This window comes from Leopardus geoffroyi, chromosome B3 (genome assembly GCF_018350155.1).
Source record: "Leopardus geoffroyi isolate Oge1 chromosome B3, O.geoffroyi_Oge1_pat1.0, whole genome shotgun sequence".
Classification (NCBI taxonomy): domain Eukaryota; kingdom Metazoa; phylum Chordata; class Mammalia; order Carnivora; family Felidae; genus Leopardus; species Leopardus geoffroyi.
This window is the reverse complement of record NC_059337.1, coordinates 58,381,117-58,396,637: the sequence shown is the minus strand read 5'-3', so window position 1 is coordinate 58,396,637 and position 15,521 is coordinate 58,381,117. Positions and strand designations below refer to the sequence as shown.

Genomic DNA, 15,521 nt, shown 5'->3' with positions numbered 1-15,521 from the left:
ATGAGATCAAGCCCCACATTGGATTCCACGCTGACAGCATGAAGCTGGCTTGGGATTCTCTCTCCCTCTTTCTCTGCACCCCCCTCCTTTAAAAATAAAGAAACATTAAATATATATATATATACATATATATATTATATATTTATAGTTATAAATATATATGGAACTATAAATATATATTTAACTATATATGTAACTATAGATATATATATATATAGTTAAAACAATTCTGAGACTATCTGGTTAAAATTGTCCTTAATAATAGAATAGCTCTTGACTGTCTTTTAGCTGATCAAGGAGTTGTCTGTGTGATGTCCAACACCACCTGCTATGTCTGGATTTACCATCCTGGGGAAGTTAAAACTGCTTGGTTTAAAAAAATGAATTCCTTCCACGGGGTCTTTCTTTGGCTTATTTGATTTTAATTGGTTTAGGTACTGGGGACCATGGCTCTAAAAGTGCACTCCAAATATTGGGAATTATCCTGTTTGCAGTGTGGTAAGGTTCCCCCCCCCCCCCACCCCAGCACAATGTGGTGAGAAAAAAAACCTCAAGATAAGGGAAGATAATCTGGCTACGTGCACACATCCCTCACAACCCTGTAACATGAAACCACCCAATCAGACTGTATGTCTCTACTTTACCCTTATAAGGGAGACAAAGAAGTAGAAAATGCATAAAAGGCTAACCCAACCTGGCATTTGGAGCTCAGTTTTTTTGGGTATAAACCCAACTGAGCCCGTGCTGGCATGAATAAAGTTGCTTCTTAGAAAGAGAAATTTCGGTGTCATGGCTTTGTGTGAGAATCCTGCTACAGTAGGAATCCTAATAATTTCCCTGGCACATCGTATTCTCTTATAAGCCTTAAATATATGTTTATAGCTGCTACCCACCAAGTAAATGATCTCCTTAAGACTGGAACATCTAAGGAATGAGGAATATAACCAACTTGAAGCATGTGAACTAAAAACTGTGACCTATACCACAGAAGCTAAGTAAAAAAGTTAAGAGCTGGGGCGCCTGGGTGGCGCAGTCGGTTAAGTGTCCGACTTCAGCCAGGTCACGATCTTGCGGTCCGTGAGTTCGAGCCCCGCGTCAGGCTCTGGGCTGATGGCTCAGAGCCTGGAGCCTGTTTCCGATTCTGTGTCTCCCTCTCTCTCTGCCCCTCCCGCGTTCATGCTCTGTCTCTCTCTGTCCCAAAAATAAATAAACGTTGAAAAAAAAAAAATTAAAAGAAAAAAAAAAAAAAGAGTTAAGAGCTATAGATACCACAGAAAGGAGCAACAAAAACTGTGACCTGCAGAGCAGTAGCTGAGAGTACTGCTGAAGCCTGAAAATTTGATCACATCTCTCAGTTAAACTGAGAGTCTGATCGAAAGGGGGAAATTGTTGATTAAAAAAAAAAAAAAAAAGAGTAAATCACAGGTGCCAAATGGTGTCACTTGGAGTTTCCAAACAGGGGCTTAATACCCAGTTTAAGAGCAGTTTCAACCTCCTCAAGAAATGTGGCCTTAACTGGTCAGTCAGGAAATGTTTCTTTCCATCAGTGCCCTGAGTCTGTCAGTTGAGTCCTCTCCACCCACCAAAGAAAGAGGAGGTGATGTGCATGATAAGACCCCTTGCTTTTCCTTCTAGCAAACAGCTTCTTTTGGGACAATCCTTTTCTTTTGCTACTTTCTTGTCCCCACCCTCTGTCTATAAAAACCTTCCATTTTGTGCAACTCCTTGGACTGCCTCTCTACCTTCTAGATGGGGTGTTGTCTGATTCATGAGTTGTTTAATAAAGCCAATTAGATCTTCAAATTTACTTGGTTGAATTTTGTTATCTAACAGGTCTGAGGGCAACTGGAACTGGCAAAATCCTCAAGTAGTGACATTAAGGAATTAGTTCTACCAGGTTTATGATGAAATGAAGACACATTCTATTTATCTCTTTATGTAAATCACAGTTCATTTAACCCCCTGAGAACACACAATAGAGACTTTTCTAAAACCTTAAAAAGAAAAATGACATTTTGAAATCTTTAGTTGTGTTAAAAGTTAAACTGAGGCATATTAAAGTTTATTTGAGCAAAGATAAGTTTGAATTAGGCAGCATCCAGTCTAGCAGACAGAAAGGAGCACCAAGGAGCTGTGTACAATGAAAAAGCCTTTTATAAAGGAGCAGTAACAAGGAATTTATACTGGCAAGAAAGATTGGTTATTGCAAAGTTACTTTCCTTTAGGAGATAACAGAGGTCTCCCAAGCACATTACCTAGCTAGTGCAGATTAGTTGATTTTTTTTTTTAATGTCTTTGTTTATTTTTGAGGTGGGGGAGGGGCAGAGAGAGAGAGGTCAGAATTCGAAGCAGGCTCTGCACTGACAGTAGAGAGCCCAATATGGGGCTCCAACTGACGAACCCTGAGATTGTGATCTGAACCAAAGTGGGACGCTCAACTGAGCCACCCAGGTGCCCCCAGGTGATTTTTGATTGACTGGTTTAAGATTCCATTTCTGGGAGAGCCAAAAATTTAAGTCTGTTTTGGTGATGTGGGGCTTGGTATATATAACTCTGTTTGGGGCCTGTTGCCTTGTTTGTAATAGCTATTAATAAAAATTCATGCTTTTAGTGGCACCTGGGTGGCTCAGTTGGTTACAGGTCTGACTCTTCATTTTGGCTCAGGTCATGATCTCAGGGTTCCTGAGTTCAAGCCCTGCAGCCTGCTTGGGATTCTCTCCCTCTCTCTCCCTCTCTCCCTCTTTCTCTCCCTCTCTGCCCCTCCCCCACTTGTGCTCATGCTCACATTCTGTCTCAAAATTAATGCTTTGAAATGTGCTCTTTCATCTTAGTACACTAAATGAACAATTTAGAAAAAATACTTATATGGGGCGCCTGGGTGGCGCAGTCGGTTAAGCGTCCGACTTCAGCCAGGTCACGATCTCGCGGTCCGTGAGTTCGAGCCCTGCGTTGGGCTCTGGGCTGATGGCTCAGAGCCTCGAGCCTGTTTCGGATTCTGTGTCTCCCTCTCTCTCTGCCCCTCCCCCGTTCATGCTCTGTCTCTCTCTGTCCCAAAAATAAATAAACGTTGAAAAAAAAAAATTAAAAAAAATTAAAAAAAAAGAAAAAATACTTATAGATGAAGGTAAGTGAATAATTAAATTTAAGATGTCACTTTCATAAAATAATTCAAAATATGTTGGGAAATTTATAGGAAGGCCAAAGACTAGAGCAATAATTTAAAAATAACTCAGTTTACTGGAATTTTTCATTTGAAAAAGGAACTAGAGATTGAACCCTCTTTATTACTGATCTCAACACATTACAAAGAAATTGAATTTGTATATGTCATCTCACCATCTTGTCTGGAGAATCTTTGGAAATTATTCATAAACACTTTGAAGAGAACATTTTAAGTAAGGAATAAGGACCATTATGGAAAGCCGATGCATGTACTACTTTTAGCAATTTTGAATGAAGCATGATAAATATATCCTAGCTAATTTACATAAATCTATCCTTAAAAGAAAGCTGAGTACTGGAAAAATTTATGCTGCCTATAGACATTAAAATCCCACTTTTTACATCACATAGAAAGAGAGTATAGCAATAAGGGTTGGTGTCCACTTTGATATCTACACACTAAGATTAAAAAATGAATTTTGGGCATACCTGGGTGGCTCAGTCGGTTAAGTAGCCAACTCTTGATTTCAGCTCAGGTCTTGGTCTCATGGTTCGTGAATTTGAGCCTCTCACTGTTGGCACAGAGCTGCTTGGGATTCTCTCTCTCCCTCTCTCTCTGTACCTCCCTGCCTCTCTCTCTCTCTTTCCCAAAATAAATAAATAAACTTAACCCCCCCCCCCCAAAAAAAAACCCAAATGAATTTTGGGAAACCCCAGAGTAGAAGAATCATTGTCTTTTGAACCATTATAAACATATGAAAAAAGAATTTTAAGATGTAAAATTTTTTGAATGAATAAAAATTTTGCCACTAGTTTTACTAATAGTCCCAAAGCACTAATAATGTTTCAATAATTACCAGCCAATATTATGAATATTCATTTACTCATGAATAATATCATGAGTCAGACATCAGAAAGCTAACAAAAAATAGAAGAAAATAAGACACCTCCCCCACCCCCACCAATAAAATCAGAACATTGAAAGAGGTATTGATGCTAAAGAAAGCCTTGGTGTTCGTGGTATTCTCTACAGGACTTGATCTTCTAACTCTGCAGGTCTGGAACTTCAGTTACCAGCTTAGCCAGTAGATATTTTACCCCCCCCCCCCATCCCCCCAAAAAACTCCCTTATTATATGACATTGATTTGTACAAAAGAAGCAAGTTTTTAATAAAACATAAATTTGTCAAGCCCTCTGATATTTATCTAAATCATTTAGTCTCTTTTATCTCATTATGGAAGTCTACTTAAGAAACCAAGTTAAGGTTGGTGAATATATGTAACCAAGGCACTAATAACAGAAATAATATTTCTTCCAGCATATAAATACCTAGTCAGGGGTTGCTATTATTTCCCATAGTGCTTTACAGCTTACAGATCTTTTTTGTGTGTTTTGTCAAGCGTTTGATTCTCACTCACAAGAACTATATCAAGTAGAGGGTCTGGTATTATCATCTTCCTATCTCTTTTCCTGATGAAACAAAAAACAAAATAAAAAACCTAGAGGTACAGAGAGTTTAAGTGCCTTAATTCAAATCTCATGACTGATACAGTTGACGTCTGTTGCTTTGGTTGGGCCAATTTCCTTCCTCCTTTTGATAACAGGACCCTGATTCTCCTTTAAGGAACTACTCCTGTGCCTTTTAGAACTCCTAGCAGGACTGTCATTCAAGAGGCTCCGCCTCTCTCCAATACATGTGACCCACATTAGTCTATCAGGATCTTCTATATCCCCTGGATGTAGAGACTAGAATACAGGTAGACATTGTGATCTGAGTAATTTAAGGTTTTTGTTTTAAGAAATTGAAATAAGTGAATTCTAGGAGTGAGTTGGCTTCACTTGAGAGCTATAAGAAGTATGAAAACCTCAAGCTGTTTTCCAGAGAGAAAGCTGCTAGATGGGAGCCAATATGAAGGAAAGTCCAGTGGAGAAAGAGAGAGAGAGCAAGAGAGAGCGAGAGAAGGAGAGAGAGAGAGAGAGAGAGAGAAATATTCCTGATTTCATTTGAGGAAATGGATATAGCTGATGTAGTTTGAAGTGTTGGGGTTTGGAGCCAACAGCCAAGAAATCTTCAAACCTTTTCAGTACAAAAAGAGTGTTTTTATTATAGTCCATGGAAAGGACCCAAGAGCAGAAAGAGCTGCACTGGGGTTGTGAGGAATGACTGGTTATATAATTTGGAGTTGAGGGAGGTAAAGATAAAGGAAGCTTCCAAAAGGATTTTCTTATGTTAAAGAAGACTTACCAGATCCTCTAGCTATTGTCAAGCTAAGGTTGTTTTTCTCTCTAGCAAAGCCATTAACATTAAGACCCTTGGGAGTTCCTGGAGGAAAGTCATACTCTGCCTGTCTCAAGTACTGTATTTGTCAATGGGCTGTATGTTATATGGAAATTTAATTTTATCTACATTTCCTTTTGCCTTTATTCTCCACTTTACAGCTATCCCTGAACCTAGATCGACTCCTGGATTTTCAAGTTCAGTGAGTTAGTAAATCCCATTTTGCTTAGACAAGTTTAGACTTCTTCACTTGCAATTAAAAAAAAAAATTCTAGTACTGCTAATAAAAATCTTAGTTATGGTTGAAACACATGTTTTGACGTTAGATCTTTTGCTATTTCCACTGCTGCATACTTTAGAAAGGTTCCCCTACCTATAAATGTCAAACCTGATTAAGAGCCACTGTGGGAGACTTGAGAACCTGCCCTCTTTTCAAGGAGACAACCTGTCTTCTGTTCTAGGTTCTGTCCAAATTTTCATCTTTCAAATAATATCAAGAGAATGAGAAGACAAGCCACAGACTGGGAGGGAGAAAATATTTGCAAAAGACATATCTGATACAGGACTGTTCTTCAAGATACACAAAGAACTCTTAAAACTCAACAGGAAAACAAATAACCTGATTAAAAAATGGGCAGAAGCTCCAAACAGACACTTCACCAAAGAAGATAAACAGATGGCAAATACGCATATGAAAAGATCCACATCCTATGTTATCAGGAAATACAAATTGAAACAACTATGAGATACCACTACACACATGTTAGAAGGCCAAAATCCAGAACACTGGCATCACCAAATGTTTGTGAGGACATAGAGTAATAGAAACTCTCATTCATTGCCAGTGGGAATACAAAATGGTACAGTCACTTTGGAAGACAGTTTGGCAGTTTCTTAAAAAACTAAACATACGGAGCCTCGGTGGCTCAGTTAGTTGAGCATCTGAGTCTTGATTTCAGCTGAGGTCAAGGTCTCATGGTTTATGATATAGAGCCCCGTTCCAGGCTCTGCACTGACAGCAGGGATGCTGCTTGGGATTGCCCTCCCTCTGCTCCCCACCTGCTCATGAGTGCAAGCACGCATGCATGCCCTTTCTGTCTCAAATAAGTCAACTTAAAAAAAACCAAAGACTGTGGGGTGCCTGGGTGGCTCAGTTGGTTAGGCTTCCGATTCTTGGTTTCAGCTCAGGTCATGATCTGGTGGTTCATGGGTTCAAGCCCCACATCGGACTCCATGTTGATGGTGTGGAGCCTGCTGTGATTCTCTCTCTCTCCCTCTCTACCCCTCCCTACTCATGCTCTCTCTCTCTCTCAAAACAAATAGATAAACTTAAAAAAAAAGTAAACATACTCTTATCATGCAATCTTGCTCTTTGGTATTTACCAAAAGGATTTGAAAACGTATGTCTGCACAAAAATCTGTACATGGATAGAAGCTTTATTCATAATTGCCAAAACTTAGAAACAAACCAAGATGTCCTACATCAATAAACTGTGATACATCTGAAACTGTTTAAAAGCATAAAGTTGAACAAAAATCAAAATGGCTGCCCTAATACTTCAGCAAAGCTAGATTTTAAAGTACTCTGTTTCCTCTTTTCTGCAAACTTCTGCTCCTCCCAAATTAGTTTTTTGTTTCAGGAACCAGGTACCATGACCCCTAAAGACCTGACAAAGGAGGGTAGGAGTAGGTTAACAATGGTTCCTGTCAAAACCAGCTAGATCCTGTATTTTCCTCTAAAAACCTCGGCCCCTTTCTCTAGGAGGGCTTGCAGGTTTTGAAGGCCATAGCCTGCTGTAGCCTCCTTTGCCCAGCAAAGAAATAAAGCTATTGTTCCTCTTTATCCCAAACTCTGCCTTCGCATTATATTTTGGCTCCAAAGCACAGTGGTTGGTTTTTCACAACACAACTAGACGATGGAATATTCCTCTCTGCCAAAAAGAAATGAGTCACCAAGCCACAAAAAGGCATGGAAGAACCTTAAATGCATATTACTGAGTGAAAAAAGCCAATCTGAAAATGCTACACACTGTATGATTCCAAATATATGAACATTCTGAAAAAAGCAAACCATGGAGTGAAAAGATCAGTGATTGCCAGGGACTAGGGGGATGGATGAACAGGCAGTGCACAGAGGATTTTTAGGGCAGTTAAACTAACTTGGTAGGATACTAATAGTGAAGGATACAGGTCATTGTAATTTGTGCGCTCCCATAGAACATGAAACATGAAGAGTAAGCCTTAATGAAAACTACTGGGGGGGTGGGTAAGAGGGACATAAGAAATCTCTACACTCTTAATTTTTTTTTAAATGAGATTCATTTTTTTTAATGTCTATTTTTATTTTTGAGAGAGACAGCAAGCAGGGGAGGGGCAGAGAGAAAGAGAGGGAGACACAGAATCTGAAACAGGCTCCAGGCTCTGAGTGTCAGCACAGAGCCCCATGCGGGGCTCCAACTCAGGAAGAACAAAATCATGACCTAGGCCAAAGTCAGAAGTTAACCAATTGAGCCACCCAGGTGCCCTGAGATTCATGTTTTTTTAATGTTTATTTATTTTTGAGAGAGAGAGACAGACGGAGTGCAAGCATGGGAGGGATAGAGAGAGAGGGAGACACAGAATCTGAAGCAGGCTCCAGGCTCTGAGCTGTCAGCACAGAGCCCAATGTGGGGCTTGAATTCGTGAACCATGAGATTATGACCTGAGTAAAGTCAGATGCTTAATTGACTGACCCACCCAGACGCCCCCTCTCTACTCTTAATTTTGCTATAAACCTAAAATTGCTCTAAAAATAGCCTAGGGGTACCTGGCTGGCTCTGTTGGTGGAGTGTGCAACTCTTGATCTTAGGGTTGTGAATTCGAGCCCCATGGTGGATGCAGAGATTACTTAAAAATAAAACCTTAAAAAATAATAAAAATAAAAACTGGTCTATTTAAAACATTTCAAAAGCCACTGCTTTGACCTCTGCATATATTTTACAAACCTTTTGGTGTCAAGATTAAGAAAATGTGAGGGGTGCCTGGCTGGCTCAGTCAGTAGAGCATGCGACTCTTGACCTCAGGGTTGTAAGTTCGAGCCCCATGTTGGGTGTAGAGATTACTTGAAAAGTAAAATCTTAAAAAGAGAGAGAATGTGTTGGTGAAATAATCCATGTGAAAATATGTTTTGATTTTTTTGAGAGACAGCATGTGTGTGTGTGAGCAGGGGAGGGTCTGAGGAGAGGGAGAGAGAGAATCTTAAGCAGGTTCAAAGACTGTGAGATTATGACCTGAGCCGAAATCAAGAGTCGGATGCTTAACTGACTGAGCCAGTTAGCCACCCCAAAATACGTTTTTTTTTTTCTACATAGCACAAGGAAGGAATTGTTAACCTTAAAAATAAAACTGTCAGTTATTTTACCAACAAATATGGGTTTATGTAGGAATGACAAAGAATTGCAATTCAAGGCATATAAGCTTCAGCAAGACCATAGGTAAATCCAATGAGGGAGAAGAATGTTATCTTATGAGAAGAAGGAAGTTGGATGGGGTTGTTTTAATGAAAGTCCATTGAAGGAAAGCAAAAGTTCAGTGTGTGATGAGTTTCACACTGGCTGAATTGCAAGGGTGGTTGAGTTCTTATAGGAGTTGCAATGTACATCTTTCTCTGTTGGGGGGTGTAAGATGATTCTGCCTGTTGAAGATTCTTCTGTTGGGGTCTATAATTGGTAATTTTTCCTGTAATTGAGTGGTACTGTGATACTGTTTCCCTTTCTAGCCTCCTGACTCTACTGTAGTGAAGTTATCCTTTATTAATTCTCACAGAATGATGGAAAGTGCAGGAGCATTGCATTGAATGGAATTATTTTAGCAGTTTGCAAATGTAAAAGAATATTTTTCATGTAAATGTATTAGAGAAGAGTGGTTAAAATTGCTTGAGCAATCCTTTTAGACTGGTTAACCATAGGTACAATGGTAGACTGTTTTCTCTTAGTACCCCAACTTCTCTGATTTCCTAGCTTCAGTTCTTTCTTCCTTTTTTAATTTTTCTAAAAGATTTTGTTTATTTTTAAGTAATCTCTACATCAACTCACAACCCTGAGATCGAGAGTCGCATGCTCTACCAACTGAGCCATCCAGGTGCCCCCCTTCTTTCCTTTTTTAAAGTTTGTTTGATTACTTATTTAGAGGACAAGTGGGGAAGGGGCAGAGAGGGGGACAGAGGATCCAAAACAGGCTTTGTCCTGACCGCAGAGAGCCCAATGGGGGCCTTAAACTCATGACTGTGAGATTGTGACCTGAGCTGAAGTCAGATGCTTGATTGACTGAGCCACCCAGCTGCTCCCCACCCCGTTTTTTTCTTTTTTATTATTTTGTGAGCACATACCCTATATAAATGTGTTCAAATTCGCAACACTTTAAAAAATATTTTTTTATGTTTATTTTTGAGGGAAAGACAGAGCACAAGCAGGGGAGGACCAGAGAGAGAGGGAGACACAGAATCTGAAACAGGCTCCAGGTCCTGAGCTATCAGCACAGAGCCTGACGCAGAGCTCAAACTCACAAACCATGAGATCATGACCTGAGCTGAAGTCAGATGGTCAACCGACTGAGCCACCCAGGCACCCCCAAATTCACAACACTTTAATGCACTAGAAGCTTAAGGTCGTGGGCTGTAATGTCTTTCTCCTGTTTATCTTCCCCTTTTCCATCCCTTTTCTCTGCAGGCCCTGGTTCCTACATCTTTTTCACTCAAATCTTTTTGTCCCCTCCTCCTCATTCTTTCTTCTGTTTTTGGAAAAGGATGGAAAAAAATAAAGGGGAAGGATGAAGCAAATCCTGTGAGAGAAGTAGGTCAAACTGGGAGTAGATTTATCAAATCTTAGCACATTCTAAATGTAGGACATCCTGATCAATAAAAGGAAGAGAAAATCTTCATGTATTGACATTTTTTTCCCCTTACTTAAAGCCCCTACATACCTACTCATTTTCAGTTAGCACAAATAAAGGATATAGGGAAATTTAAGGTAAACCACAAAATTGAGGTGAATAAATGGTTTTGGCATAATTATTACATTATATTTGCTCCTTCTCTTTTTGGCTTCAAGGACCAGTAGACTTATTTTCCTTTCGCCATGAGTAAATTCAGTGTTTATCTCTTTCTGGACATCGTTTCTTTGGACTAACTTCTTCAGAGCTATGTGACTATACTTCGTGTTATCTTTTGTCTTCTTGAGTTGTTTTGGCCAAAAAGACTATAGAACACCTTTTAACTGTTGAATCTGTTTTGGTTTTGTCTCCCCAAAAGGCACCATTTTGAGGTCCTTGAGTCTGAAGGACTACTTGTGGTGGTGTGTGTTGTTTTTTTTCCCCCCCCGTTGGAAGGCTTTACTATTTTTTCTCTGCATATTACATTTGACCTGACCTTCAAGGTTTGGCTTAAGTTCATTTCCTCTATTAAGTTGTTAAAAATTTTCTCCAGTTACTTCCCAATTGTGCAATTGTGGTTGGCTGAATAATGGCCCCTGCCCCTAAACATGTCCACTTTCAATTCCCCAGAATCTGTGAATGTTACCTTACATGGCAAAAAGTACTTGGCAGATGTGGGTTAAATTAAGGACCTTGAGATGGAGAAATGATCCTGGGTTATGCAGGTGGGATTAATGTAAGCACAAGGGTTCTTGTAAGAGGGAGCCCAGAGGATCAGAGTTGGAGAGAAGGTGATGCTACAATGGTAATAGAGGGAGAAAAGGCAATGGGATAGGGGGCCAGGAGTCAAGTAATGTGGGCTGTCTCTAGAAGCTGCAAAAGGCAAGGAAGCAGATTCCTTCTTCAGAGCCTCCAGAGTAACCAGTCCTGTCAACACCTTGATTTTGGCCCACTGAGACTGATTTTTGACTTCTGACCTCCAGAACTGTCAGATAATGAATCTGTGTTGTTTTAAGCTATCAAGTTTGTGGTGATTTGTTATAGCTCAACAGGAAACTAATATTACATCATTATACCTTTTACAATCCTCTAGGTCTGTTCCACATAATTTATCATTTTATACTGTCATGTTCTCTAATTCTACTACATATAAGTGGTAGAATATAAATTCTTGGTAGACAGGAACAAGAATTTTTACCTCTTTTTTAATGATTTCCTTTATTATTTTATTTATGAATTTTTGCTGAAAGTAAAATAGAAGAGAGGACAAGATGATAAAAATAGGCAGGGTGTGACAGTCTAATTTCATCCTATTAAATTCAAATAAACAGTATTTTAAAATCCAAGTAACATGTTTAATACTGTGCATTTGCCATAAGAGGTAAAGAGGTTACAGACAACACATAGGACACAGATCTATTCTAAAAAGCTTTGATATCTAGTTGGGATAATACTAACAAATAACTAGGGTTACCAGGCAGCTTGTAAAAGGCCATCCTGCGTGATTCAGACTTTGGAGATTATAGGTATTTGGAATTCGGCTCTGGAGAATCAATACTTCATTCATTCATCAAATATTTATTGAGAACCCATTATGGTTCTCTGTGAATAAGAGTTTCTGTCTGGAGTTTAAAATCGAATAAAGGAAGTCAAGGGAAATAACTAATACAAGAATGGATTAAGTGCTAAACAGCAGGAGGATGCTTTGTAGTTGAGAAAGTTTATTACTACAATTTCTGAAAGTTGAAAGGGTAGGTGGGATTGTGAATCATTTTAAATTAAAGGTATTATTTTGGTCAAGCCTTGGAAGAGGAGTAGGACTTTGAAAAGAATAGAATATTCTGAAGCATGAGTAAGAATACTGTAGACATTAAAGGGCATAGTTTTAGTAGTATGCTGGGATGCAACAAAGGATGTTTGAATGGTAGTGCATTACTTTATTGCCGTGGTAACAAATTACCGCAAACATTATAAATTTATTTTCTTATAGTTCTATAGGTCAGAAGTCTTAACACAGGTCTCATTGGGATAAAATTAAGATGTCAGCAGGGCTGTTTCATTCTAGAAGCTTTAACGGTGAATCCACTTACTTGTTTTTTCTAGCTTCTAGAGGTCACCACACACCTGGCCAGTGGTTCTCTTCCTCTATTCTCAAAGCCTTTCTAACCATTCTTCATAGTCACATCTCCCTCTCTACTCTCCTCTTCTGCGTCCCTTTTCCAGTTTTGAAGGCATTTGATTGATTGAACTTGGCCCACTTAATCCAGGATAATCTATTTTAGAATCAAGTGACTAGCAACCTTAATTACTCTGTGGGTGAAGTTCAACATATTCACAGGTTCTGGGGGTTAAGACCCTGGACATCTTTTTTTTTGGGGGGGGGGTGCATTATTCTGCTTACCACAGATAGTAAGGAGCTAGCTAATCTTTAAAGGAAAGGAGGCCAAAAGGGTGTGAATGCACTGATATAGGGCAATGAAGAACAGGTTCATGTTTCTGAGGCTTGACATAAATCCTTATTGTTTTGAAGACAGCTTTGGCTGCCCTGTAATACACTGAAGAGGCAATTTTGGAGTGCAACATTAGGAAGCCATTATTCCACTCAAGATGAGAGCGTCTAAGGGAGGGAATAACTGATGTTGTTTTTATTTGGTCTGAAGCCGCATCTGCCCATTTCTTTAAACATTTTTTTTTAATGTTTATTTATTTTTGAGAGAGAGAGAGAGAGAGAGAGCGAGCACAAGCAGGGGAGGGGTAGAGAGACACCCAGACACTGAATCTGAAGCAGGCTCCAGGCTCTGAGCTGTCAGCACAGCTGACACAGGCTTGAACTCGGGACCGGTGAGATCGACCTGAACAGAAGTCTGACACTTAACCGACTGAGCCACCCAGGCGCCCCTGCATCTGCCCATTTCTAAGTTTTTCATCAAAATCATGACAACCTCCCACAGGATCGCTGCATGGGCAGTTTCCGGTAATGGGGCTGAATTTGTCCAGTAGATACTGCAACCCAGGCCTTAAAATCATTCACCTACAATCAACAAGGGGAGACTGGAATCCTGGCAAATCCCCAGTTAGTAAGGCTGAAGCTCAAAAAGCTAAACACGGACATATATATATATGTGTGTGTGTGTGTGTGTGTGTGTGTGTGTGTGTGTATATATATATATATATATATTTTTTTTTTTTTAATTAATAGTCCAAACCGAAGGGAAAGCACGCAGTCCTTGTTTTTAAGGTGTTTCCTTAATACGGACAAGAAACTGAAAAGCTGTGCCTCGCTTCGGTGAACAAAGCCCGACTCTGCATGGTCACACTCAACACAATCGCAACCCACCAGGGAGCGCCCTCTCCACCCTCTCCCGGACAATCGGTCGCAGGAAGTCCCGCACAGCTAACTCTACTGACGCCACGCCCTCCACCCTTCCATGACATCGGCGCGAAGTCCCAGGAGCGCTAGGGGGTAGTAGTCCGGGAGGTGGAAGGTGGAGGCGGAAGGTGGAGGCGGAGGCAAGAAAGGAGGCGGTGGACCGGCGGTCACACCGTCTTCCGCTTCCGTCATTTCCGGGTGCGACCGCCGCTTCTGTCCGGCTGGGCGCTGGACGCGTGGGGTGCCCCCTTACTGCCTCTGACCGTTTGCACAGCCGCCCCTTCCCTGTTCCCAGCGGGAAGGACATGAGTGTTCCTGGGCCGACGTCCCCGGACGGGGTCCTGGCAGGGCCACCCCACGGCCTGGGGGCCGGGGAGCCGACGCCGGGTACGTGCTACTGGGCTGGGCGGGCGGCCGGGACCCCGGCCGCTCCGCGGGAGAGAGCAGCTTGGCCCCGAGGCTCTGGCCCCCGTGCGGAAGTGGGGAACCGCGCCGGCCCCGGTGCCCAGCTGAATGAGTGGGAAACGAAGTTTGGAGGGGAGGCAGTGTTTGGGTGGCGATTGATGGTGAGGTCATTCTTTGTGTGTTGACTCCAGCACATTGTTAGTGGTTGAAGATGAATTTGTCAGAAAGTTGATAGGTTTGTAATTCAGAGAATTGATGTATTCAAGTATTATTGACTACTGACTCATGAAATGTTTTACTTACTGTCATTCCTCCAGCGGTTTTCTCAACCCGAGTTCCAAGAGAGATTTAAGCCCTGATACCCTAAGACATCCATTGCATGCAATGAATTGACTTGCTAGGCATCCTGAATGGTACTGTTTACCATTCTCGGGAGAATGGAGAAGACGGCATGAAAACAGTTTCTGTGTCCTCTGGTTCAGATGAGGAACCCCACATAAGAAAGGCTACAGGGCTTTTGATGTGTCGTTTCTACCTCCTGTTCTAGGAATATAGGGGTTACTTAAAAATAATGCTTTCAGCCCTTTCTTGGTCATGCTTTTTCTCAGTGATCGCCCCCTCTTTACACTTGCATAAGCTGACTTCCTTGTGTATGTGCAGCTTGGGTCCTTCTCCGCTTGGCTTTCCGTTCGCTTGCTGGATACTTTGACATGGTTGTTTTGCACCAGCCTCACATACGGCATGTGCATGAATAAAAGTAGATGTCTGATTCCATTAGTACCAAGTCACCCTCAGTTGAAACTTTGACGGTAACTCTTGATTTTCTTCTCACTTGCCTCCTATTTCTATTTTAGTCTAGGGGATTCCACTATGCAATTTCCATCTCCTCTCTAGTTTTACTCTTCCAAGAGCAGTTGTAAGGCTATCCACCCTCAGTCTCTTACTCTTCCATTGCACGTATCCCACTGTTGTCATATCACTGCCCCAAGATGAAGCTCCAGTCATGTCATTTTCTTGCTGGGAAACCTTAAAATGGCTCCTTACTACTTCCTAAGCAAAAGGGCAAACCCCTTAGCTTGACACTCAGGGATCCTCCTAGGCTGGCCAGATGGTCTTGTAGCTCACTTTTGCGTATGCCCTATGCTCCAGACCCTCCCAAACTACCTTGTCTTTCCAGAGCAATCCTATAGTCCCACCTTTCCTTATGCTGCCTTTTTTTTTTTTTTTTAAACCTATATCTTATTCCTTCTTTTAGAATTCTTACCCATTTGGAAATAGTGGCCCTCAAAGATTGTTCTGGGAGTGTAAATTGGTGCCATCTCTTAGGAAGGCAGTTTTGAAGTGTCTGTTTAAGAAATGCATAAACTCTGTCCCGTGATTCAACTTCTAAGAATTTA

General features: G+C 41.0%; 1 protein-coding gene across 2 annotated transcripts in view; it reads left to right on the top strand.

The window, feature by feature from the left end:
• The window catches only part of BLOC1S6 (biogenesis of lysosomal organelles complex 1 subunit 6), a 125,152-nt gene that overhangs the window by 94,051 nt on the left and 15,580 nt on the right, over nt 1–15,521 (top strand). The window contains exon 1 of one of the 2 annotated variants that reach the window (XM_045449855.1): nt 13,894–14,106. The exons of the other annotated variant lie outside the window; for it this stretch is intronic. Within the exon in view, the coding sequence (XP_045305811.1) occupies nt 14,025–14,106 (82 nt within the window). The 5' untranslated portion in view covers nt 13,894–14,024. Of the gene's footprint in view, nt 1–13,893; nt 14,107–15,521 lie in introns of those variants that run through there. 2 annotated transcript variants of the gene reach the window in all.